Here is a 27852-nt window from a genome sequence, read left to right as displayed (position 1 = left end):
GGCATAGGCAGTAGCAGCTAGTGAGTGAGTGAGCATAATGGCAATAGAATTGATAATAAAAAAAAAATCAAGTCAAGGATAACGGTGATGATATAGAACACAGCTGGCAAAGAAATCATATTGCCTGCCCAGCCATAGCCCCCATTGCTTAAGCGAACTCTTCTCCATGGGCTTTAAGCAACAAATGCTTGTAAATAAGAGTGAGTTGCGTCTTTTTGGCCATAAGCAACAGAGTGGTATGGCATGACAGTGGCAGAATAGGAGTTTCCTTTGCTTTGGAACCGATGGCATTGGCGTTGTTGGTGTTTTGGCCTAGCCAAGGCATGACCTGACCTGTGTGGCGCATTAAATCCGTTTAAAACAGATTGCGTCAACTAAAAATCTCATATAACACGAAGCCAAAGTAAAAGAAAACTGATTGGATGATGGCCCCCTCTTCCCTGCCCAGCTAAAGAAACAAATGCAGGACACTTCAAACATAAAACATAATGGCAAGTGAGCCGGAGCCCCAGAGAAAGAGGGAGATTATGGCAGGAAGAGAAATATGAACTTTTCAAACGGCGATAATGTGGTGGCAACATATTGCGACTTAACAAGATAAATGTCAGCCTTTGGGGCATTAAAATGCCTTTTCAAAGCACCACCACCACCATCATAATACAGCTTCTGGACAATGTTCAATAAAGAATGGGGAAAAAGAAAGAGAACAAAACTAAAATAAAACATCCTTATTAAATGTGACTGCATTGCAAATTAACCAATATTGAATAAGTTTTTTTTCTTCTTTTTTTTATTTTGGTTTTATTCCTCGGCAACTGTGACCCTTGTGTTGTTAGGGGAAAATCTTCAAGGAACGACAGGGGAGACATGGACCGCTCTCCCCTTCCTTGTTCAATACCCTGGTCATTAAAACAATTCCCCTTAAAGAAATTCAAGCCATTAAAGCGCAAAGAAAATGTACTCTCTACTTACGTTTTTAAACCATGAATACGATGTTACGGGTGGCCTGGCATCGGCACGACATTTGAATGTAACATTTTGTCCTTCAGCTCTGGTTACTACGCGACTTGGATCTTCATTGGCTAAATGTACCGAAACCGTTGGAGGATCTGAAACGAGAGTAAATAAGCGAAGTAGGCATCATGTTATTGACGTCAGTACGTGCGGTGGGTTGTGGTGTGTGTGTGTGGGGGGGGGGTGGTATGAAACAAATTGGACAATTGAAAGTCGGACAGAATTTAATGAACGTTCACAAATTGAATCATAAAAAGCTTAATAATAAATTGAAATGGCTTTAAGAGAAGGTGCTGCTTCTTTTCTTAAGGCCAATGTGTAGGTTTACCTACATACAAGCTAGAGTATAAGTAAAGCTATTTAGGCAAAACTAGCGGCAACAAATTTAAGAGTACGTAAAATGTAACAGTGGATCTCCATAGATCTTACATGGGCAAAATACGCCTTGCAAATCTTTTACAGACGCCAATCGAAGAAATATCTTTCAAAGATCTTCGACTGATAAAGACAAGAGTTTGCGCAAACTTTTTATAAGATTTTCGCCGAGAGAAGAACATGTAAATTGACCAAATAGTAACAACATTGAGATCCTATAGACAGAATAAAGCTCTCTAAACTAATTCTCACAGCTCTTCTCCGTATAGAGAAGCTTGTGCAGTTCGTACATAGAGAGAAGATCCCGTATAGACAGAAGAGGTCTTCTACAGGGTTGCCCATATTCGACGGACCTTTGGGCCCATTGGGCTCATTCCAATCGACTTGTCCGCAGACAACATTCTTTGCGTCAGTTGAATTTTGTACGAGAACAAATGCAAATCAATGCGAATAATCCGTTGTAAAGTCGACCGAGCCATGCCCAACTGCTGAGAACGGCGTTTTTGGGATGTTCTTGGGGACCTCTCAACACTGGCTCGTACGGCAGCGATATTCTCGGCCGATCGCCTTAGTTGACTTTTATATGGCCTCTTCGGATTAGAAAGAGCCTTACCAGTCGAAATTTTTTCGTATAAACACCTAATGGTGCTCTTAGAAGGCGCACTTCTCACATTTTTTAATGTTTTAAAAGCACGTTGAGTTTTCACAATTGACTTCTTCTGTTGAATGTAAATTTCAACTATTTCAGAGCGCTCGCGTGGCGTGTATTGGTTCATGGTAAAATTCTGCTTGGACTGACGCTTCAAACGCGGTATGTCATTAAGCGATGTGACATCTCTGTCAAAAGTTATGGCGTTGCCAGATGGTTCCTTCGAATATGGGCAACCCTGTAGTAATAACATTGAGATCCTATAGACAGAATATAGCTCTCTAAACTAATTCTCACAGCTCTTCTCCATATAGAGAAGCTTGTGTAGTTCGTATATAGAGAGAAGATCCCGCATAGACAGAAGAGTTCTTCTAAACAACAGATAGCTTGTAGGAGAAGAATCATTGCAGCACTTCTGTAGACAGTAGAGTTATTACCCTCTTCTGTGGACAGAGGAAGAAGTGCAGCTCCCTGCGGACAGAAGAGTCAGGACAGATCCCTACGGACAGAAGAGCCAGTGCTGATTCCTACGGAGAGATGCCAGTGAAGCTCTTTCACGGACTGAAGAGTCAGTGAATCTCTTTTAAGGACACAAGAGCCAATCAATCTCTTCTACGGAGAGAAGAAGAAGAAGTGGACAGAAGAGCCAGTGAAGCTCTTCTGTGACTAGAAAACCTGGTACCGATCTTCTATGGAGATATGTAACATCGCTCCTATGGAGAAATCAGACCTTTTACAGAGCCTCTACTGGGTGAGATGAAAAAACAGCAATCATCTTTAAACTGCTGTCATTTCTAAGCCACTCGTCCGACACCTGTTAAAATTATTCCAGTGACAGCTCATTATATTGTTTACAAGCATACAAACGCATTTTGGTGAGAATTTTCCAGAAAAAAAGTTATCCGTGATGGAATTCAAGCGTGATAGTTTAATTTCTTTATATTTGGCTGGAAAATCACAAGTGGCTATCGTTAGAGCACTCCAGCATTTAAATGTGAATAAATCTTTTGTGTCTCGTAACATCGCTCGTTACCGTAATACTGGAAGCGTAGGCCGACGTCAAGGGAGTGGACGGAAGAAAACAGCAACATCAGCAGAAATGGTTCGAAATGTAAAGAAGCGGCTTAATCGAAACCAGCATCGCAGTGGCCGAAAAATGGCTCGTGAGCTAAATATATCGCAATATTCCATTCGGCAAATATTGGGATCGGGGTAAAGCCATTGAAATTTCAAAAACTGCAAGACCTTACACCCAACAGAATAAAAAAGACTGAAAAGAGCTAAGGTGTAGCTTCGCTTGGCTAAAAGTGGTGAACTGCCGAATTTGGTTTTCTTCGATGAGAAAACATTCGTTGTCCAGCAGTTTGTAAACACACAAAAATATCGTGTTTACTTGCCAAAGAGGTCAGCTGAAAATGTGCACCTTGTGTTGGCCACCAGAACTCAAGCGCCGGCCATGGTGATGTTGTGGGCCGCCATAACAGCCGATGGTCGCTCTTCGCTCGTATTAATCGACCGTGGCATTAGAATAAATGCCGAATATTATCGCACAAATATTGTGGAGAGTGTATTAAAACCTTGGGCACGTAAATATTTTGGGCGCCGACCTTGGGCTTTCCATCGCCACCCAAGAATGGTTACAAAATGAGGTTCCTCGCTTCATTTTCAGCGCACAATGGCTACCAAAATCTCCGGATAACAATCCGTTGAACTATTGTGTCTGGAAAATTTTGGAAAGCAGAATTGGGCCGCCAAAACAGCCAATGGTCGCTCTCCCCTCGTATTCCAATTGGCAACTGTGGCATCAGAATAAATGCCGAATATTATCGCAAAAATATAAAAGCCTTGGGCACGAAAACATTTCAACAGGAGACAGCACGCAATGGTTACAAAGTTAGGTTCCTCGCTTCATTTCCAACGCACAATGGCCACCAAAATCTCCGGATACCGATCCGTTGGACTTTTGTGTCTGAAGTATTTTGGAAAGCAAGGTTGGCACTAAAAAATACCAAAGTGTCCATCGCCTCAAGCAAGCGCTTCGCCAGAAATGGGCCAAAATACCGCAGAGTAATATTCGGGCAGAGAGTGACAGTTTCGTTGGCCGCTTGAAGGCCATAAATCGTGTCAAAGGTGACCAATTCGAACAAATCTATGCTTATTGTACACCTCTTTTAATATTGGAAGATCTGTCGGTGTTCGAGGAGCTTTACATGACTTCAAATTTTGGGTTTTTTAAAAATTTGCGGGCACACTTATTTTCATCTTCCCCACAGTACAGGGTTGCCCATATTCGACGGACCCATCTGGCAACGCCATAACTTTGACAGAGATGTCACATCGCTTAATGACATACCGCGTTTGAAGCGTCAGTCCAAGAAGATTTTTACCATGAAGCAATACACGCCACGCGAGCGCTCTGAAATAGTTGAAATTTACATTCAATTCAATTCAGTCAATTGTGAAAACTCAACGTGCTTTTAAAACATTAAAAAATGTGAGAAGTGCGCCTTCTAAGAACACCATTAAGCGTTTATACGAAAAATTTTCGACTGGTAAGGCTCTTTCTAATCCGAAGAGGCCATATAAAAGTCGACCAAGGCGATCGGCCGAGAATATCGCCGCCGTGCGAGCCAGTGTTGAGAGGTCCCCAAGAACATCCCAAAAAAGCCGCTCTCAGCAGTTGGGCATGGCTCGGTCCACTTTACAACGGATTATTCGCATTGATTTGCATTTGTTCCCGTACAAAATTCAATTGACACAAAGAATGTTGCCTGCGGACAAGCCTCGTCGATTGGAATGGGCCCATGGGTCCGTCGAATATGGCAACCCTATATCTCCCACACCTATTAAGTTGTTTTTTTTTTTTTTTTTTGGTGGGTGGGGGGTTGAATAAAACAAAATACCTCCGTCCATAAAAGAAATTTAGTTCGGTTTGCATCACTACAATTAGATTGCTTTTCTCAGTATTTGACTGAATACTGAGTGGTTATTCGAGCTATTCTAAGCCATTAGTTACGGTTGTGTTAGCATTCAGTCATTTCATTTCATGCTTGCTTTTACTTACACTACACGTTCATTTCGAAAAGAATACGACGAAACGAAAAACGCACGAATTTGTGTGTGCTTTCCAGTTTCATCCGACTCCTATCTCCTATCCAGGCATTTGCAGTAACTAGGAAATTTTCTTCTTGGAGCAGCATGTACACCACCATAGAAGAATGCTCCACAAATGGCTACAATGGTCCATTATGTGGCTTGTTCCTTTTTGCCTAAGTTTGTGTGTGTGCGTGTGCTTTAAGAATGCCAACAGAGAAAACTGCTGACGCGTTTGGTGAATTATTAAAATGCTTTGCTTTCGGGTCTAGGGTCTAGTTGGTATCTTACAAATCGAAGTACTTTACAAAGTAAGGTTGGGCTAGGGAATGTATTCCAACAATGGATGAAAGTAAGAGATATGCCAACTATTACCCTATGCTAAATGAACTACAACGCAGACCACATTGTTTGCTTGAAGAACTTTTTAGGGTTGGTTTCTCCAAAAAGACAAGGACCTAGTTTAGCCCCTCTCCACCCATTCCTTCACAAACTAGCCTTCTTCGTACTATGGTAATTGTGGAATATGTGTACGACCATGATGATGACGACGACGACCACATTCACCATTATTCTAATACCATATTTAATAGACTAGAACCAACAAATAAATGCCATTGTCTTTCGATATACTATTTATATATATATATTGACAGAGGTCTATGGCCATCGACAAATCGACCAAGACAAAGGCCAACTACATTGAAGTACTCATAAAAGAGCTTAAACACGCACATTTCGCTACTCTATTCGTATTCCTGGCCAATAAAATCAAATAGGAAATTGTGTATTTTCCATAAATTACCCAGTAATTACTAAAGTGTAGCGTTTTATCTATGGCCAATGATTATTAAATGGGAGAACTGAATGGAGTGGAATGTGTCATTGAAATCAAAGCAATCAGCCAGCTAGCCAGCCAATTCATGGAAACCATGAAATGGAGAAGGTTATGGCATGGTAGCCATTCAATTGGATGCCAATTTTATTGTAATGAACACGAATGAATATATTGATGGCTTTGTTAGATGTATTACTTCCAAATCCTCTTTAATATATCTTCTTGGCTGCACAATTATTTCCCTTGGTGGTGGAGGATTTGTTATCAGAAATGGCAATGTGGGTGGTTTTGACCAAAACAGAGGAAGGAATGAAAAAACGGGTCGGTTGTCGTAAAATCACTGTATAAATATTCGACCTCATAGAAACCTTCTTTATCTTTCCTTTTTGTAGAAAACATGAAGCTCTTCTCGTAAATGAAGACCTGAATGTCTTCGTTTGAAGAAGATGTCTTACTTTGAAAATGACACGGAGGTCTTTTCTTTGATCTTCTCGTAGAAGAAGACATGAAGGTCTTTTCATAGAAGACAAGAGATGTTGGTCTTCTCAGAGAAGAGATGTTGGTCTTCTCAGAGAAGAGCTGTTGGTCTTCTCAGAGAAGAGATGTTGGTCTTCTCAGAGAAGAGATGATGATCTTCTCAGAGAAGAGCTGTTGGTCTTCTCAGAGAAGAGCTGTTGGTCTTCTCAGAGAAGAGCTGTTGGTCTTCTCAGAGAAGAGCTTTTGGTCTTCTCAGAGAAGAGCTGTTGGTCTTCTCAGAGAAGAGCTGTTGGTCCTCTCAGAGAAGAGCTGTTGGTCCTCTCAGAGAAGAGCTGTTGGTCTTCTCGGAGAAGAGCTGTCGGTCTTCTCGGAGAAGAGCTGTCGGTCTTCTCGGAGAAGAGCTGTCGGTCTTCTCGGAGAAGAGCTGTCGGTCTTCTCGGAGAAGAGCTGTCGGTCTTCTCGGAGAAGAGCTGTCGGTCTTCTCGGAGAAGAGCTGTCGGTCTTCTCGGAGAAGAGTTGTCGGTCTTCTCGGAGAAGAGTTGTCGGTGTTCTCAGAGAAGTGCTGTTGGTCTTCTCAGAAAAGGGCAGTTGGTCTTTTCAGAGAAGAGCTGTTGGTCTTTTCAGAGAAGAGCTGTTGGTCTTCTCAGAGAAGTACTGTTGGTCTTCTCAGAGAAGTGCTGTTGGTCTTCTCAGAGAAGTGCTGTTGGTCTTCTCAGAGAAGTGCTGTTGGTCTTCTCAGAGAAGTGCTGTTGGTCTTCTCAGAGAAGAGCTGTTGGTCTTCTCAGAGAAGAGCTGTTGGTCTTCTCAGAGAAGAGCTGTTGGTCTTCTCAGAGAAGAGCTGTTGGTCTTCTCAGAGAAGAACTGTTGGTCTTCTCCGGGAAGAGCTATTGGTCTTCTCAGAGAAGAGCTATTGGTCTTCTCAGAGAGCAGTTGTTGGTCTTCCCAGAGAGGAGCTATTGGTCTTCTCAGAGTAGATCTGAAGTACTTTTTCCAGAAGAGAAGAAGTTATTTTGCCAAAAAATCGTAGAAGTTTTCTCCCAGATGAACTTGAGGCATTTTTTCTAAAAGTGTTTAAAATCTTCCATATGGAAGAGCTAGAGTCTTTCTTCTAGAAGAACTGGAGGCCTTTTCCCAGAAAGTATGCAGTTCTCCTTGTCGAAGTGCTTGAGGTCTTCTCTAATATGACTAAAATTCTTGAAAAATCAATTTTTTGGAGAAATGGTAACATTGTGATCAATCTTCCCCAAAATCAAGATAACAACAATAATATTATTGACAATATTCCAGCTGTTGTTGTTAGGTGGGTGGTTATCGATATAGTTGGTGTCAGGAAAACTACAAACTTAACATTTGCTGACAGGCAAGAACTTAACAAGTGAAATAACAGAAAAACTCAAAAGAAATATCCAACAGAAACTTGGCCAACTTACATGCCACACGTATGATACGTTTATCTTCGATGGCGCCACCAGAAAAACGTAGATTCGTTGCACGACATGTTAGCTCAGCGTTATCATTCTCCGAGGTTACCTTTAGTGTCAGTATGCTGGTTGTTTTATTTGAATCCTATAGAAAAATTCGAAGAAAAAAGAGAAAGAAAACATAAAATAAGATATTCGAAAGGATATTCTTGGTGTGCTCCAAACAAACAAACAAAACATATGTGTGGGTTTCGGTACTAACCTCCCGCACTGTCACCTCGGGATTGCGAATTGGCTCACCATCCAATAGCCATGTGATTTTGGCTGGCGGATGAGAGCCCGTTGTCTCACATCTAATTGGCACTGGATGTCCTGCTGTCAGCAAATCATTTGGTGTTACAATTTTCACTTTTAAAGGTTTCACTGAAAGGCGACAGAGCAAAAGAATGAAATTTATCAAAGGTTAGCAGTTTTCTTTGGTTTTTTTTTTCTTCCTTGGTGGTAATATTGATATGACTTACAATAGACTTGCAAGGCAACTTCCTTTGTCACCGGCTCTATCAGCTTGGTGCCTTGGGCACGACATTGAATTTTCGCTCCATAGTAATCTCTGGGCGTTGTGCCAATCAGCAATTGATTGACAATGACGGTGGCTCCTTCTTCAGTGGATGTATGGCTGGTACCAATTAATTCGGTGTCTCCCATCCACCAGGTGACTTTTGGTGGTGGGCGACCTGTGTGTGGGAGAAAAGGGAAGAATGTTGATGAAATATTTACATTTTAATAGAACTTGTGTTTTGTTTTTATTTTAATTTCAGCTTTAAATCTGTTGCACACTTATTCAACTGCCAACCATGTTGGCGAATATTCAAATTTTTCGTCCGTATTTCAAAATGATAAGCTTGATTAGAGATTTTTGTCAAGATTTCTATAATAGCTAATATCAGAAGATTCCTTAATGTGTAGCGCTCATCGGAACTTGGACTATATTAAACCAGTAAGGAAAGGTCAAAAGTCGGACGGGGCCGACTATATGATACCCTCACAATTTGGGAACCAAATATCCAACTCGGAATCGATTTTCAACAAATTTGACGGAAGCTTTGGACCTCTAGTACCAAATAGCATTGCTGTATAGTGCATGATATGACTTCAATAAGAATTATATTAAAAAATATTTATTGGAGATATACCGGACCGAGTTTCATCAGATCGTAAAATTTAGTCGAATATGAAAAAATCTAATCAATTTGGGCTAATATTACGTATGAGGTAAGCGATAACTATAAAATCGGATGAAGATGTATATCGAATGTACATAAAAATATTTTAGAGCTGTATCTGATGTCATTTAAGGGACTTAAACCCCAAATCGGATAAAACATATGCATTGGAGCTATAGCTATATCTCAACCGATTTTAACCAAATTTGAAGTAGTTATTTCTGGGATGAATTCAGTCGGAATTTCTCCATTTGGGCTGATATTAACCATGTGGTGCACAATAGACATGAAATCGGATAAAGGTATGTATGGAAGCTATATCCAAATCTAAACAGATCTTGATAAAAATTGGCAGAGGTATTTCGGGGCTGTATCTGAAAAATGGTACCAAAACATCATTTTTGTGGAGTGACATTACGAATGTGAGGGACTTAAACACCCAATCGCATGAAACACATATATGGGAGCTATAGCTATATTTGAACCGATTTTTATCAAATTTAATGCCCTTGCTTCTAGACTGTGCGTATGTGCCAAAATTTAGGTCATTCGGATTGATATTGGCCATTTGGTGTACAATTTACCCTGAATCGGTGAAGATATATATGAGAGCTATATCTAAATTTGAACCGATTCTCACAAATTTCTGTAGGGTTCGTCCTTGGGCCAAACAAATAGCATTTGGAAAACTTCACCTTCATCGGATAATATATGTCACCTGCATTTTGTTCACGGACGGATACCCTTACCGCTGTGGTGTAGGGTATAAATTGCCCCATTTACTGACAAAAAGGCAGTAAGTTCAGCCGGGCCGAACTTTTAATACCCTCCACCATTTGGAACGAATTTGGAAATTTTCAAAAAATTACACTTGCCAAAAATTCTGTTAAAATCTTAAAAATACCGAATATAGCCGCTATATTGGGGTCTATAGGAAGACGTGGACCGGCATAGACACATTTTTTCATAAGTCATTACAATATTCAAATACGCAACTTGAAAAAAATCCGGTGAATAATATAGTTAAAATCATGAAAATACCGAATATAGGGAGGCACTGCTATATGGGGCCTGTATGAAAGCCTGACCGGCATAGGCAATTTTCTGTCAAAGACTGTAATTCCCATTACGAACTCTAAATAGGAAATTTGAAACAACTTAGGTGGATATGAAGCCTATACGAAGATGTGGGTCTGCATAAGCAATTTTTTGTCATAGGCAATAGTACCCATTACCAATTCTTGTTACGAATTTTACTTCTTGTAAAGAACTTCCAGAGGGTATAAAGTACATAAAGGGAACTGCTTGTGTTTATTTTCAGAGAATTTCATTGAAAAATTTGTTTAAAATCATGAAAATACCGAATATAGGGAGGTACCGCTATACAGGGTTGCCCATATTCGACGGATCCATGATTTTTTAAATCAAAGAAAAAAATAAAATTTGGTTGTTGGCAATGTTAACCATTTAATTTGTTCCCAGTAGATTTGTTTACATAAACAAATTCTTCAGAAAATTGTTTGTTATGCGACTTGTGTACGGTGCAGCGCCGTCTTGTTGAAACCAGAACTGCCTCATACGCTTTCGACGAATAATTGACATCACAAAATTGGTCATCATGTCGCGATAACGCTCCTGATTGTTGGTAACAGCATGGCCATTTTCATTTTGGAAGAAAAACGGCCCAATGACCGTTTTCGCACTAACGCCGCACCAAACTGTGACTTTTTCGTCATGAAGAGGCACTTCTTGAATCTCCTGAGGATTTTCAGTGGCGTAAAAATGGCAATTTTGCTTATTTACGGTCCCATTCAATGTGAAATGGGCTTCATCGGACATGATAATTTTGTTCCAAAATTGCTCGTAATCTTCGGCCATTTCAATGACTCTTTGGGCCCATTCCAATCGACGAGGCTTGTCCGCAGGCAACATTCTTTGCGTCAATTGACTTTTGTACGGGAACAAATGCAAATCAATGCGAATAATCCGTTGTAAAGTGGGCCGAGCCATGCCCAACTGCTGAGATCGGCGTTTTTGGGATGTTCTTGGGGACCTCTTACCACTGGCTCGTACGACAGCGATATTCTCGGCCGATCGCCTTGGTCGACTTTTATATGGCCTCTTCGGATTAGAAAGACCCTTACCAGTCGAAATTTTTTCGTATAAACGCTTAATGGTGTTCTTAGAAAGCGCACTTCTCACATTTTTTAATGTTTTAAAAACACGTTGAGTTTTCACAATTGACTTCTTCTGTTGAATGTAAATTTCAACTATTTCAGAGCGCTCGCGTGGCGTGTATTGGTTCATGGTAAAAATTTGCTTGGACTGACGCTTCAAACGCGGTATGTCATTAAGCGATGTGACATCTCTGTTAAAAGTTATGGCGTTGTCAGATGGGTTCGTCGAATATGGGCAACCCTGTATACCCTCCATACTATGCCTGGAGGCTATAAACATTTCGTAAAAAATAGCATAAATTCGGAATTTATCTTTATATGGAGGCTATTCGAAATAGTGATCCTACATTCATTCATTCATTCTTACTTGTTTTTGTAAGATTTGAGTTCTACTAACTTAATACCTTCATTCTAACTGGAAATTCCCCACTCCCTGATGTTGAGTCGTATGTAATCTTACTTAAATGTTGATATTTATGTATCAACATTGCCTTTCAAAACGCCTAACTGAATACAAAGGCTTCCGTTCAATCAATGTCCAACAGCGGAATAATTAACTCTATTTCCTTCGGAAATTAATCTCCCCCTCAACTACAAAACGCTTAAAACAGAAACGGCAACAATAAGAAAACCAACACCACGACCAGCGGATGCCAGTTAATGATGATTCAATTCTTTGGTGAATATCCACGGAAATTTTACAGTCAACAAGTAACGGTTTGTAACATCAAACACCAAATTCAAAAGAAACTCCAACCGGCAACAGTAACTGATTGTGGCCGGTTAATTTACAGACAAATCAAAAAGCGGGGAAGGAAGCAGCAACAAAAGCAGCAAGAGGGATTGAAAAAACTCCTCACAATTACTATGAAAGAAAATCCCCACCAGTACACACTCACACACACACACATTGAAAGATCAACGAAAACAAAAGAGAAACTGTCAGAATATTTCGCATCCCAAATTTATGTTTATCATCATCATCATCAGCAGCATGTCCTCCACTAGGATATGCATGAAAGTAGGAAATATGAGGTTTAGCTATGAATGTATGCGTTCCAATGCGTGCAATTCCATGTACATGTGTTTGTGTTAGTGTGCAATTCAATCCTGCGAGCAAAGTTATCTGGAAATCTATGCTCCACATATCCGCACACATACACACACACAATCACACATTACAAGTGTTGTATAAACAAGATTGATGGGTATGTAGCCAAAAATTACAAATGAATACATATGTATTACACTGTATAAACGTGCATATGTATGGGGGTGTGTACCAGTACGTTTAACAGATCACAGGAGTATGTGAGGATGAGTTGGCAATGATGTAGCCGCTCCTCCCCACCGCCACCTACTCATCACTATTGGACAGATGTGAATGAGAAAAAAGGGTTATTTGTTAGATTCATAAACAACTAAGCGAATTATTAAAACAGATGTTCTGGAATTCACTGCTAGGTTGTGGGTGGGCGAACTATTCATGTTTTTATTTTTTTTTTTTGGAGGAGTTGCAATTAATAGCTCGAGTAAGCAAAAAAAATCTCTTTTTTAAATAAATTGAATAAAACCTAGACGGAGTGAAAAATGTGTGTGTAAATGAAATTAGAAACATTGGGGGAAAGATTTAATGCCTTGCATTGTTAGATGGAGATACGAGTGGTGATTTTCAAGAATATTTCTTGAGGGATTATTAGATTGCAATTGTAAAGAAAAATTTAATCATCATGGATTGTGGATTTCTTAGAATATTTTTTGAATAACTAAATTTGAACTTTCCAAACTAAACAAAAAAAGTAACATATCAGATTAACCCAAGGCCTAGTGTGAAGATGGAATATATCGGTCCACTCCTTCTGGTACCTCCCCACAAAGTGTCAAAATTTTGAATATCCATGAAGCTCATAAAACACGAAATTAACATCCGACATCTCAGAATTTCTATCAACACAAGATCTTTTATAAAGATGGTAGAGATCGGGCCATTTCTTCTGGTACCTCCCCCCAGGTAGGACTCAAAGTTTTTAAAAAGAAAATGCTCAAAGAAAGCGAAATAAGCATCCAACTGTCTTCAAATTTCACACACACACAAACATTTTTGCTAACCAATTTTTATGAAGATGATATACATCTGCGAACCCCTTCTGGTACCACATCCACAAAGGGTCACAATTTTCATTACTTTTATCGTGTCGTAAAATTGGAATTGTTTCAAATCTCGTACAGGGTTGCCCATATTCGACGGACCCATCTGGCAACGCCACAACTTTTGACAGAGATGTCACATCGCTTAATGACATACCACGTTTGAAGCGTCAGTCCAAGCAGATTTTTACCATGAACCAACACACGCCACGCGAAATAGTTGAAATTTACATTCAACAGAAGGAGTCAATTGTGAAAACTCAACGTGCTTTTAAAACATTAAAAAATGTGAGAAGTGCGCCTTCTAAGAGGCCAAAGAGGCCATATAAAAGTCGACCAAGGCGATCGGCCGAGAATATCGCTGCCGTACGAGCCAGTGTTGAGAGGTCCCCAAGAACATCCCAAAAACGCCGTTCTCAGCAGTTGGGCATGGCTCGGTCCACTTTACAACGGATTATTCGCAATGATTTGCATTTGTTCCCGTATAAAATTCAATTGGCGCAAAGAATGTTGGCTGCGGACAAGCCTCGTCGATTGGAATGGGTCATGGGTCCGTCGAATATGGTCAACCCTGTATTTGAACTTGTTAATGAGTACTACAGTCTGTGATAGAAAATTGCGTGAGCAGGTTCATGTCTTCGCGTAGCCCGCATATAAGGGTACCTTACTACATTCGTTGATTTTATGGCCTTTTTATACCCTACACCACAAGGTGGTCAGGGTATTATGTCTTTGTGCATTTGTTTGTAACAGGCAAAAGGAATCGAGATAGACCCATAGTTCCTTTTGATGATCTGCATAGAATCTCTTTCTGAGTTGATTTATGCATGTCAGTCCGTCCGTCTGTCCATGTATTCTTGTGAACAAAATGCAGGTCGCATTTATTATCCGATTGAGATGGAATTTTGCAAACAACATTTGTTTGGCCCAAGGACGAACCCTATTGAAATTGGAGATAATCGGTAAAAATTTAGATATAGCTCCCATATATATCTTCGTCCGATTTGCCTTTTATTGTGCATCAAACGTGTAATATCAGCCCGAATAGTATGGAATTTTGCACATACAACTAAATTAGGCCTGATATATAACTTCGTCCGATTTACCTTTTATTGTGCACCAAACGTCTAATGGGATGGAATTTGGCACATACGACCGAATTTAGTCTGGAAGGTAGTATGCCAAATTTGGTGAAGATCGGTTCAGATATAGCTATAGCTCCCATATATATTGTTCATCCGATTTGTTGTTTTTGTTACCTACAGCCGTAATATGCACTCCGTAACAACGATATTCAGGGAAATATATAAAATACAGCTCAGAAATATCTTTGCCAAATTTTATCGGGATCGGTTCCGATTTGGATATAGCTCCCATATATATATATTAACCGATTTCAAATTAATTGTGTACCAAATGGGCAATACAAATCCGAATTTAAAAGATACAAATGCTTCGGCATATTTAGTCCTTTGAACTTTAAATTATAATTATAATCATAGCTTGTATGATTGAATTCTCCCATAAAAACTTTTAATTGTTATGCGGAGCTGTACTAAATTAGCAAAGTGGTGTAGGGTATCATAAAGTCGGCCCGCCCGACTTTAAGACTTTCTTTCTGTTTTTTTATATATACTACACATTTAAAGGAAACCCAAAATTATGAAAATAAATATTCAAGGGTCTTCCTAACTTACAAAATGTCCAGTGTTGTATTTAATGAAGGTAACGAAAGGTCATATCAAAAATTACATCCACATTTTTTTTAAATCAAAGATAATTGAAAAATCCTTTCTTTACTTTAAGAGATCTAAAAATGGTCTTTATTATTTGCTATACTTGCAGAAGGTATGTAAGAATACCTTCAAAAATTGCAATACTTCCAGAAGATCTTCCTTTATATAACAATTATATAACAATTACTTTTGCCCACAGTGCTGTCCGCCCATCAAAGAAGAATGACTCTTACACATTTGTACTACAATCAACTCATAAGAGATAATGAATATACATGTATGTTACTGGGATCGACCATCATGTGAACGGGGTGCAACTACCAATGAGATTGTATCAACATACACACACATACATTCTTACTTTATGGCATAACAACATTTGCACATACTTTAGGAATCCCAAGGATCCTGGTTATGGCCGGCTCTTTGTCTTGGTAAAGAGGCTAAAGGCGGTGACGATGAAGACGAAGAAGACAAGATGGGCTTTTATGAGAAATGAAAGCATGTCACTTTATGACATAATGGTGGATGATGCTTAAACAATGCCAAAACGAAATGCAAGACACTTGGCCTTTGCCACTGTTAAGACTTACGCATTCTTAATGGCCTTTTGTGATGAAGGTGATGGTGATGATAAGGATGCGCCAAGAAGGCAAAGCAGGGACCAACAAAACAAAAATGAATCATTTAGCATTTTTATTGTCATGGTCATGGTCACAGCATTCAAGATCCTCCCAAAAAAAGGATGTTCCAAGAAATATGTGGACACATTTTCCTGCTCAATGTGTTGCTGTGTTCTTAAGTCTTAAGACCAGTAAAGAAAGTCGGGCCGACTTTATAATACCCTACACCACTTTGCTAATTTAGTAGAGCTCCGCATAACAATTAAAAGTTTTTGTAGGAGAATTCAATCATACAAGCTATGAATATAAATATAATTTAAAGTTCAAAGGACTAAATATGCCGAAGAATTTGTATCTTTTAAATTCAGACTTGTATTGTCCATTTGGTGCACAATTAATTTGATTAAAAATATATATCCGAATTGGAACCGATCTTGATAAAATTTTGCTAAGATATTTCTGAGCTGTATTTGATATATTTCCCTGAATATCGTTGCTACGGAGTGCATATTACGGCTGTGGGTAACAAATATAACAAATCGGATGAACAGCATATATGGGAGCTATAGCTATATCTGAACCCATCTTCACCAAATTTTACATACTAGCTTCTAGACTCAATTCGGTCGTAAGTGCCAAATTTCATCCAATTTGGCCAAATATTAGACGTTTGGTGCACAATCAAAGGTAAATCGGACGAAGTTATATATGGGAGCTATATCCAAATCTGAACCGATCTCGATAAAATTTAGCAAATGTATTTCTGAGCTGTATTTGATATATTTCCCCAAATATTGTTGTTACAGAGTGCATAATACGGCTGCGGAGGACAAAAATAACAAATCGGATGAAAAATATATATGGGAGCTATAGCTATATCTGAACCGATTTCGATCAAATTTGGCATACTTATTTTCAGGTCCCATCTGATCGTACGTGCAAAATTCCATACTATTCGGACTGATATTACACGTTTGGTGCACAATAAAAAGCAAATCGGACGAAGATACATATGGGAGCTATATCTAAATTTTGACCAATTTCAATAGGGTTCGTCCTTGGGCCAAACAAATGATTTGTTCAAAATTTCATCTGGATAGGGCAATAAATGTGAACTGTACTTTGTTTACAAAATTATATGGACGGACGGACGGACATGCATAAATCGACTCAGAATGTGATTCTATGCAGATCATCAAAAAGAACTATGGGTCTGTCTCGTTTCCTTTTGCCTGTTACAAACAAATGCACAAAGACATAATACCCTGACCACCTTGTGGTGTAGGGTATAATGACACATCAACAAGCAAAGTTTTTTTTATTAAAGTATGTCTGATTCTCTTAAATATTGTCCATGTAATGGCTGTTAGGTGTAATAGTGTGTGTGTGTATCTCTCCTTGGTCCTTTAAGTAGTTTTTTAGTTTTATATTACCTTCTCAGGTTGTCTGTTTTTTTTTTTTTTTTTTTTGATTATCAACTTACCTCCTTTGACTTGACAGCATAAAAACATTTCATAACCCTCACGAAATGGTCCTGCCTGGGCAATTTCATTACCTTGGGCATCGAATATGCGAGGCTCTTCTGGAGGAACTATAAAAAAAAGAAGACACAAGCAAGCAAACAATGAAACAAAGGAGACAGGAAAAACAAGCGTATAAATATTATTATGGTCATATGAAAGTTAAAAGCATGGAACGCAAGTTGTACATAAATTTCTCCACGTGATTTTGTTCGAAACAACAGCAGCAGCATCAGCGGCATCAGCAGTGGTAGTGGCAACGGGCCTCAGAAGAAGACAGAACGTGAGCTGCATTCAGGAATATTCATTAGGTCTGAAAGTATCCCATATGCAGATGTAAGTTTGTACGCGGGTATGTATGTGTGTTTGTGTGTGGTGATGGCACCTCAACGGTATGGTATGGCTCAACGGATATGAATGTGGTGGTATTTTCTCTCTTCATTCGACCATGTGCGTAATCACATTTCCCTTATCCACGTATCGCACGAACCAAACTCCGACAGAAACACTCCACAAAACAGTACTCACTCACGCACACACACACACACATACATACACCAAGAGTAAGGTACTGGCAAGGTATGTGTGGTGATGCCACAGCAATGCCTCGTGCCATGTCAAACTTTATCGCGTTGCGGATAATGGAAAAAGCGTAAAAACTCAATGTTGTCCAACCGGGAAAACGTATGAATGTTGGGGAAAAACTTTTTCCCAGCAACACCAACCGACACGGACCAACTTTTGCCCGAAACGTGATAGTGAAAAGTGTCTCTTCTAATTTTTGCCATGTTTACTTTAAAAACGTAAATATCAATGTGGGTAAAAGCAAACACACACACACACATACACACACCTATAAATGATTTGAAGGTGTCACTGGCATGCATATTGCATGGTGTGTATGTGCGTTCCCAACGTACGCAAGTAGTTTTTATCACAGTGGGTGGTGTAATATATTTTTGTTTCCATTAACCACCAGACAAGGGGTTTTTGTGTTCGGCCAACGTGGGAATTTTTATACCGGCTAGATTTCTAGGCAAAGGTGTTATGGGAAATATTCTACTTTAAAATAGGCGATTTAAGGGTGGTGAGTTGAAAATAAAGTCATGACGATTGAAATGTGAAAATTAGAAGTATTTTATTCAAATATTTTATAGTTTGGCTGTTTTCGTCTATGAAGTTTACAATTTGAAATTAATTTATTTAAAAGTAAGTCGAACTGATGTTCTTGGGAATGAGTGAACAGATTTTGTTTCTGCAAACTTTATATGAAATTGTAATGTCAATATCAATGATTTTATGTATAAATACCAGGCTTGATGTATTTTAGTCCGACTATTTTGCTCTATATTTAGCTCTATCCGCCTTATATCTAACATAATTTAGTATTGTCTTAACGGATAGAGCTGAAATATTTACATTTAGAATTAACTTTGGGGTTGATATAAGAAGATGGGGATTTTGGACATACATACTACAATTACGTAGGCAGAATGCATGTTTTCGTATAGCCACCATAGAAAGGGACTTTGAGTATTGCGGTCACATTTTTCTACGAAATAGTTTAAAAAAATGTATTTGAAGTTTCGCATCACATCCCGCAGACAGAAAATAGTCTATATATACCATATACCATATGTAGGTATCTTTCTACAGGGTTGCCCATATTCGAAGGACCCATTTGGCAACGCCATAACTTTTGACAGATATATCACATCGCTTAATGACACACCGCGTTTGAAGCGTCAGTCCAAGCAGATTTTTACCATGAACCAATACACGCCACGCGAGTGCTCTGCAATAGTTGAAATTTACAAGAAGTCAATTGTGAAAACTCAACGTGCTTTTAAAACATTAAAAAATGTGAGAAGTGCGCCTTCTAAGAACACCATTAATCGTTTATACGAAAAATGTTCGACTGGTAAGGCTCTTTCTAATCCGAAGAGGCCATATAAAAGTCGACCAAGGCGATCGGCCGAGAATATCGCTGCCATACGAGCCAGTGTTGAGAGGACCCAAGAACATCCCAAAAACGCCGTTCTCAGCAGTTGGGCATGGCTCGGTCCATTTTACAACGGATTATTCGCATTGATTTGCATTTGTTCCCGTACAAAATTCAATTGACACAAAGAATGTTGCCTGCGGACAAGACTTGTCGATTGGAATGGGCCCAAAGGTCCGTCGAATATGGGCAATCCTGTACATTAGGTATTTTGAAGATTGTGGCCATATCTTAGAACGGAATTTTGGTATTTGAAGTTGTAAGTGCACAGCGTGAGATGAAAAAACTGCAACCAACTTCAGACTGCTGTCATTTCTAAGACACTCGTCCGGCAGCCGTTAAAATTATTCCAGTGACAGCTCATGATATTGTTTACAAGCGTTCAAAAGCATTGTGGTGAGAATTTTCCAGAATAAAAGGTTATTCTTGATGGTAGTGAAGTGTGATTTGTTTATATTTGGCTGGAAAACCACAAGTGGCAATCGTTAGAGCACTTAAATTTGAAAAAATCTAAATAAGCGCCTTAATTTTTACATTATTTTTTAATTTTATTAAATGACTGCACAAAATGTCGGAAATTGTAGAACAAGTTTAGATATTTTCGAATTGATCACCTTTGCCACGAATTATGGCCTTCAAAAGGCCAATGAAACCGTCATACGCTGCTCGAATGTTGCTCTGTGGTATTTTGGCCCATTCCCGTCGAAGCGCTTGCTTGAGGTGATCGACACTTTGGTATTTTTTAGTGCCAACCTGGCTTTCCAAAATACTCCCGACACCATAGTCCAACGGATTGGCATCCGGAGATTTTGGTGGCCATTGTGCGCTGGATATGAAGCGAGGAACCCTATTTTGTAACCACTCTCGGGTGGCGCGTGCTGAGTGCTATGGTGCTGAGTCCAGTGGAATGTCCAAGGTCTGCGGCCAAAATGTTTGTGTGCCCAAGGCTTCAATACAACCTCCAGAGTATTTTCGCGATAATATTCGGCATTTATTGTGATGCCACGGTCTATTAATTCGAGCGGGAGCGACCATCGGCCGTTATGGCGGCCCACGCCATCACCATGACCGGCGCTTGAGTTCTGATGGCCAACCGAAGGTGCGCCAACGAATGTTTTCTGGACAACGAATGTTTTCTCATTGGAGAAACCCAATTTCGGCAGTTCACCACTTTCGGCCAAGCGAAGCAACTCTTTAGTTCATTTGAGTCTATTTTCTTTCTGTTGCGTGTTGCTGTGTAAGTTCCTGCACTTTTTGGAATTTCAATGGCTCATTTTTCAATATTTACCGAATGGAATATTGCGATATGTTCAGCTCACGAGCCATTTTTCGGCCAGTGCGACGCGGGTTTCGATCAAGTCACTACTTTACTTTTCGAATAATTTCTGCTGATATTTCTGTTTTCTTTCGTCCACTTCCTTGGGCTACGCTACCAGTTTCACGGTAACGAGCGATGGTACGAGACACAAAAGATTTACTCACATTTAAATGCTGGAGTGCTCTAACGAAAGCCACTTGTGGTTTTCCAGCCAAATATAAAGAAATCATACTATCACACTTGAATTCCATCACGAATAACTTTTTTCTGGGAAATTCTCACCAAAATGCTTTTGAACGCTTGCAAACAATATGATGAGCCGTCACTGGAATAATTTTAACAGCTGTCGGACGAGTGGCTTAGAAATGACAGCAGTTTGAAGTTGGTTGCAGTTTTTTCATCTCACCCTGTATATAGCTTTATGAGTGCTGATTTTCATCAAATTTGACATACTTTTAGGTCGTATGTACTAAAATTCATCTATCTGCCCCAATTATTAAAAATTTCTTTAACCTTGTTTCAAAAAATGATCTCTACAAAATATCATCTCAATCGAACAATAAATGTGACCTGAACATTGCTTAAAAATCTATGGAAAGATAGACGGACGGACGTTCATAAACCGTCATTGTCAATGAACATATGTCATTGGACAGTATCGTCTGCCTCCTTCTGGTAATTTTTGAAGAATATTTGTGTGTATTATTGGTACAATTTTCAATTAAAAGTTGATCTCAACGATTCCACCCTTTATTCCCCTTTCCTTATATTTTTAAGCAAGGGCCGAATGTTTACCAAAATCCAAACAAACCCACTGTCCCCCATATCAAAAAGCCATAACTTCATTTGCACCACACGCACCATCAGAGCATATGTTTAACTATTCATCATCTCATCTTTTGCTGGACAGGTGCTGCTGCTGCTGCTGTTGTTGTTATTGTTGTTATTACTAAAACAATAACTCTTTTTTATTCGTTTGCTTTTAGATATCCTAGATTTTTTGCAGTTCTGTTTCACTCTTTTTTTTTGTTTGTCATCTTTGTTTATCAACTTACCAACCAATGTTAAATTTATTCTATAGTTACGCGTTGGCGAATTGAAATAATCTATTCTACAGCGATAAACACCGCCATCCGTTGGTATAACATCGCGTATCTGAAGACGTGAATCCTTGGGATTATCGCCAATGGAAAAGAATAGACGTTGACCCAAATCGCTAGCTATGGCTGAATGGGTGGCCAATTTTACATTTCCGCCGCGTGAGTCCAAACTGAAAGAAGACGAAGAATAAGAAGAGAAAGAAAACAATGAATAATAATGGAATAAACGAAAAGCAGTTGGTAATTATCTTAAACAATGCACTCATGTATGTGGGGATTTGATACAGTGAGGGCAGGGCTAAAAAGAATAACTTATGAGAATATTTAATGCAATTAATAAATGTTATGGACTTATAAATGTACAGTCGGAGTACAGTCGAAAAGGAAAAAAATATTTTTTCCCTCATGTTCATTATAACCTGGTTTGACTGTATCATCTCCTTCCCTGTTTTTTTTTATTCACATTTCTGCTAAGCTCACAATTTATTATTTTAAAAGCATAATAATAAAGAACCTCATAAGGCTCTAAAAACAATGAAGACTGAAGTGAGGATTTTAATTTATGGTCGTTAAAATATTAACAACTTTAAAAAAACATAAATATTATTATGAGTCTGCTGTCTAAGGTGATAATACAATAAAGTGGTTGCACAGAGTCCCTGAGAGTAATGTGTGAGTTATTGATTGTTAAGCTGAGAATTCGTTTTGAGAATATTAAGAGAAATTTTTATTGCAGAAAACTAAATAAAATGAAATAAAAAACTTTAATAGTATTGAATGTGGAGTGACAGTTTTTTTTAATCCTCCTTATTTTGATAATCAGTTCTCTTTGAACCTCTTTACATCAATTAGGACCCCTTTTTGACATTAGAACCCCGTGACATTCTCTGCCGAACAACAAATCGTTAAATTCGTATAATTATTGAAAATATTTAAATATTTTCAAATTTGCGGAATAACTCTGATTTCACACACCATTTTATTTATACCCTGCACTACATAGTGGTTATTATCTGTGTGCATTTGTTTGTAACATGGAGAAGGAAGCAAGATAGTCCCATAGTTGCTTTTGATAATTTTCATAGAATTACAGTCTGAGTCGATTTAAGCATGTCAGTTCAGATGTCGGTTCAGATATATTTAGCTATAGCTCTCATATATATGTTTCATCCGATTTGGTTTTAAGTCCCACACATCCGTAATATGCACTCCACAACAATGACATTGGACACAGCTCAAAAATAACTCTTACGAATTTTACCGAGGTCGGATCCGATTTTTATATACCTACGATCGATTCGATTCTATCCGTCTGTGGAAATCACTCTAGCTTCCAAACAAAATGAAGTAGGTTGATAATAATTTTACTAAAATGTATATTATGTCTGCAGGACTTTTGGTATTGAAAATGGGCCATGTAGGTCCACGTTTTGGTATAGCCTCCATATAATGGTACCTCCCTATTTTCGGTATTTTGGTGATTTAAGCAACATTTCTCACAGGAATTGTTTTAAATTTGGTATTTGAAGTTCGCCATGAATACTACAGCCTACGACAGAAAATTGTCCTTGCAGGGCCACGCCCTCGTATAGCCCCCATATAATGCCACCTCCCGATATTCGGTATTTTGATGATTTTAGAGATATTATTCACCGGAATTGTTTCAAAGTTGGAATTTGAAATACGTAATGGATTCTGCAGTCTATGACAGAATATTGTCTGTGCAGGTCCACGCCTTCGTATAGCCCCCATATAACGCCACCTCCCGATATTCGGTACTTCGATGATTTTAGCGACATTGTGGACTGAAATTGTTTCAAATTTGGTATTTGAAATTCGTAATGGATTCTTCCGTCTATGACAGAAAATTGTCTGTGCATGTCCACGCCTTCGTATAGCCCCCATATAACGCCACCTCCCGATATTCGGTACTTTGATGATTTTAGCTACATTATACACATATTTCTTCAAGTTTCGCATTTGAATATTGTAATAGCTTATGACCAAAGTTGCCTATGAAGGTCCACATCGTCGTATAGACCCTAATATAACGGCTACATTCGATATTTTTAAGATTATAACCGAATTTTTACCGGATTTTATTCATTTATTTATATATATATATATATATATATATATATATATATATATATATATATATATATATATATATATATATATATATATATATATATATATATATCCATTCCTTCCTGTTTTTAAATTCACCTTCTATTTCCAATGATTCAATTTTCCGATTTCATTAATTACACCTTCAAATTTAAACGACATTTAAATAATTGTTTACTACTCGTTCTAATATTAGAATTGTGAGTGTGAATGTGTTTTAATCATTTGAAAATACCCTTACTTACTGCCGCCACCTAGTCGTTCATAGTTACGGTGAATTTTTTTCTGGTTCAAAATGTTAAGTGCAAAAAATGATACTAATTATAAATTCAAGTATAATTTAAACAGTATTTGCCATTAAATGGAAAACTAACACAATGAACTGATTTTTGTTGTGTGAGTTAAAAATTAGGAAAACAAAAGAGGGTAAATAAAAAGAACTAATGTCGCCGATTTGAAAAGTTATTTTTAGAAATAACTTCTACTTGTAGAAGATATCGCGAAAGTTTTTTTTTTTTTGTGTAAAAGTCATTCAGAATACATTAAGGTCAAATATTGAAGGAGGCTTCTTAAGTACATGTAGTCTAAAGAAGACCACTCCATGTCCATAAATAACCTTAAAGAGCTATTTTGAGTAAACCCCTCCGTAGGATTATCCCTATAGCAAAAACCGCTAAAGCGAATTCTATACTAAACAAATTTTTCCCCTCTATTAGAAGATCTCCTACGGATAGAAGATTTTTGGAAAATATGATGTAAATATTATCAGTTTAGGGAAGGGCCCTTAGGGAAGGGAACTATGGAAGATTTTCTAAGCACATATATTTGAAAAAAACTTCTGAGGATAAATACCACTAACAGGTTCTATATGTACAGAAAAGCAGAACATCTTCTGTATAAAGCGGACCTCGATACGGAGTTATATGTAAAGAAAGTTCATTGTATATAGAAGACCTCTGGAAAGTCCTTTTCAAATTTAATTAGTACTTTTGAATGTCTTCTCAATATGGTGACATCGTGAAGGCCTTCTGTGCCTAGAAAACCTCGAAATGTTTTTTTTTTTTTTTTTCATATACAGAATGTCCCCAGAATGACCGCAAATATGTCCTCTATACAGTTAAACTGTTGACTGAGGAAAATATGTGGAAAACCCGCAATCAAATTCAGACTGCTGCCATTTCTAAGCTACATATCCGACAGCTGTTGAATTTTTCCAGTGACAGCTCATTATATTGTTTACAAGCGTTCAAAAGCATTATTGTGATAATTTTTCAGAAAAAAAATTATTTGGGATGGAATTCCAGCGTGATAATGTGATTTAATTATATTTGGCTGGAAAACCATAAGTGGCTATTGTTAGAGCACTCCAGCATTTAATTGTGAATAAATCTTTTCTGTCTCGTATCATCGCTCGTTACCGTCATACTGGTAGCGTAGCCCGACGTCAAGGAAGTGTGCGGAAGAAAACAGCAACATCAGCAGAGAAATGGTTCGAAAAGTAAAGAAGCGACTTGATCGAAGCCCTCGTCGCAGTGGCCGAAAAATGGCTCGTGAGCTGAACATATCGCAATATTTCATTCAGCAAATATTGAAAAATGAGCTCGGCCATTGAAATTCCAAAAATTGCAAGAACTTACATCGCAACAGAAAGAAAATAGACTCAAAAGAGTTAAAGAGTTGATTCGCTTGGCCGAAAGTTGTGAACTGCCGAATTTGGTTTTCTCCGATGAGAAAACATTCGTTGTCCTGCAGTTTGTAAACAAACAAAATGATCGTGTTTACTTGCCAAAGATGTCAGCTGAAAATGTGAACCTTCGGTTGGCCACCAGAACACAAGCGCCGGCCATGGTGTGGGTGTGGGCCGCTCGAATTATTAGACCGTGGCATCAGAATAAATGCTAAATATTATCGCAAAAATATTCTGTAGGGTATATTAAAGTTTTGGGCACGCTTTCATTCAATAAAATAAACCAGTTAAAAAGCAGTAAGTTCGGCCGGGCCGAACTTTTAATACCCTCCACCATTTGCAACGAATTTGGAAATTTTCAAAAAATAAAATCCTTAAAAAATTCTGTTAAAATTTTAAAAATGCCGAATATAGCCGTTATTTTGGGGTCTATACGACGTGGACATACATAGGCATTGTTTGTCATAAGCCACTACCATATTCAAATTCGAAACTTGAAATAAACGGTAAATAATGTAGCTAAAATCATCAAAATATCGTATGTAAGGAGCTGTGCAAAGACCTGGACCCGCACAGACAATTTTCTGTCACAGACTGTAGTTCCCATAACGAACTTCAAATACCAATTTTAAAACAATTCCGGTGAATAATGTCGCTAAAATCATCAAAATACCGAATATAGGGAGGTACCGTTATATGGGGGCTATACGAAGACCTGAACCCGCACAGACAATTTTCTGCCACAGACTGTAGTTCCCATAACGAACTTCAAATGCCAATTTTAAAACAATTCCGATGAATAATGTCGCTAAAATCATCAAAATACCGAATATAGGGAGGTACCGTTATATGGGGGCTATATGAAGACGTGGACCTGCACAGACAATTTTCTGTCTTAGGGTGTAGTATCCATTTTGAACTTCAAATACCAAATTTGAAACAATTCCCGTGAATAATGTCGCTAAAATCATCAAAATACCGAATATCGGGAGGTACCGTTATATGGGGGCTATACCAAGACGTGGACCTGCACGGATAATTTTCCGTCGTAGGGTGTAGTATCCATTTTGAACTTCAAATACCAAATTTGAAACAATTCCCGTGAATAATGTCGCTAAAATCATCAAAATACCGAATATAGGGAGGTACCGTTATATGGGGGCTATATGAAAACGTGGACCTTCATGGCCCATTTACGAACTTAACCTGCCTACTGGAAAAATAAACATGTGTGCAAAATTTTAGCCACCTATCTCAATTCATTCGAAAGATAGCGTTGTAATCACGCAGACAGACGGACAGACAGACAGACAGACGGACATCGCTAAATCGACTTAGAATTTTACGCTGATCAAGAATATATATACTTTGTTGGGTTGGGTATGAGTATTTCGAGGAGTTACAAACGGAATGACAAAGTTAATATACCCTCCATAGTATGGTGGAGGGTATAAAAAAATGTAAAAATTATAGCATTTGGCTTTGTTGCAGTTTTTTTTCTCACCATTTGGTGCACAATTAACTTGAAATCTGAGAATGATGTATATGGGAGCTATACCCAAATCTGAACCGATCTCGATATAATTCGGCAATGGTATTTCTGAGCTGAATTTGAAATATTTCCTTGAATATCGTTGTTTAGGGGTGCATATTACAGATGTGTGAGAACAAATATAACAAAACGGAGGAACTATATATGGGAGCTATCGCTATATCTGAACCGATTTTCACCATATGTGACATACTTGTTTCTAGACTCAATTTGGTCATAATTGCCAAATGCCATCCCATTCGGGCTAATATTACCCGTTTGGTGCACAATAAAAACAAACCGGGCGAAGATATATGGGAACTATGTCCAAATCTGAACCGATTCCGATAAAATTAAGCGAAGGTATTACTGAGCTGTATTTGATATAATACTCCAAATATAATTGTTACAGCGTGTATATTACGGAGGACAAAAATAACAAATCGTATGAACAATATATATGGGAGCTGTAGTTATATCTGAACCGATTCCGATCAAATTTGGGCTAATTTGGTTGTATGTGCAAAATTTCATACTATTTGGGCTGATATTACACGTTTGGTGCACAATAAAAGCAGATCGGACGAATGTATATATGGGAGCTATATTTAAATTTTGACCGATTATCTCCAATTTCAATAGCGTACGTCCTTGGGTCAAACAAGTGATTTGTGTAAAATTTCATTTTTTAGTCTTAAAACGTGCGAAAAGTACAACAAGTAAAAAAGCTGTAGGTTCGTCTGATCTTTGAATACCCTCTACCATTTGGAACGAATTTGGAAATTTTCAA

At 38.4% G+C, this 27852-nt stretch overlaps 1 protein-coding gene across 5 annotated transcripts in view; it reads right to left on the bottom strand.

The window, feature by feature from the left end:
• Positions 1–27852, bottom strand: part of LOC101891802 (uncharacterized) — a 475789-nt gene that overhangs the window by 162188 nt on the left and 285749 nt on the right. For all 5 annotated transcript variants that reach the window (XM_059119400.1, XM_059119411.1, XM_059119404.1 and 2 more), the window contains exons 5-10: positions 21670–21884; positions 17258–17365; positions 8389–8601; positions 8130–8290; positions 7877–8012; positions 973–1109 (exon numbers count right to left, since the gene is read on the bottom strand). In XM_059119400.1, the coding sequence (XP_058975383.1) occupies positions 973–1109; positions 7877–8012; positions 8130–8290; positions 8389–8601; positions 17258–17365; positions 21670–21884 (970 nt within the window). The remainder of the gene's footprint in view (positions 1–972; positions 1110–7876; positions 8013–8129; positions 8291–8388; positions 8602–17257; positions 17366–21669; positions 21885–27852) is intronic.

Source organism: Musca domestica, unplaced genomic scaffold, assembly GCF_030504385.1.
Source record: "Musca domestica strain aabys unplaced genomic scaffold, Musca_domestica.polishedcontigs.V.1.1 1, whole genome shotgun sequence".
NCBI lineage: Eukaryota > Metazoa > Arthropoda > Insecta > Diptera > Muscidae > Musca > Musca domestica.
The sequence above is the reverse complement of the archived record's forward strand: the minus strand, read 5'-3'. Positions and strand labels throughout refer to the sequence as shown.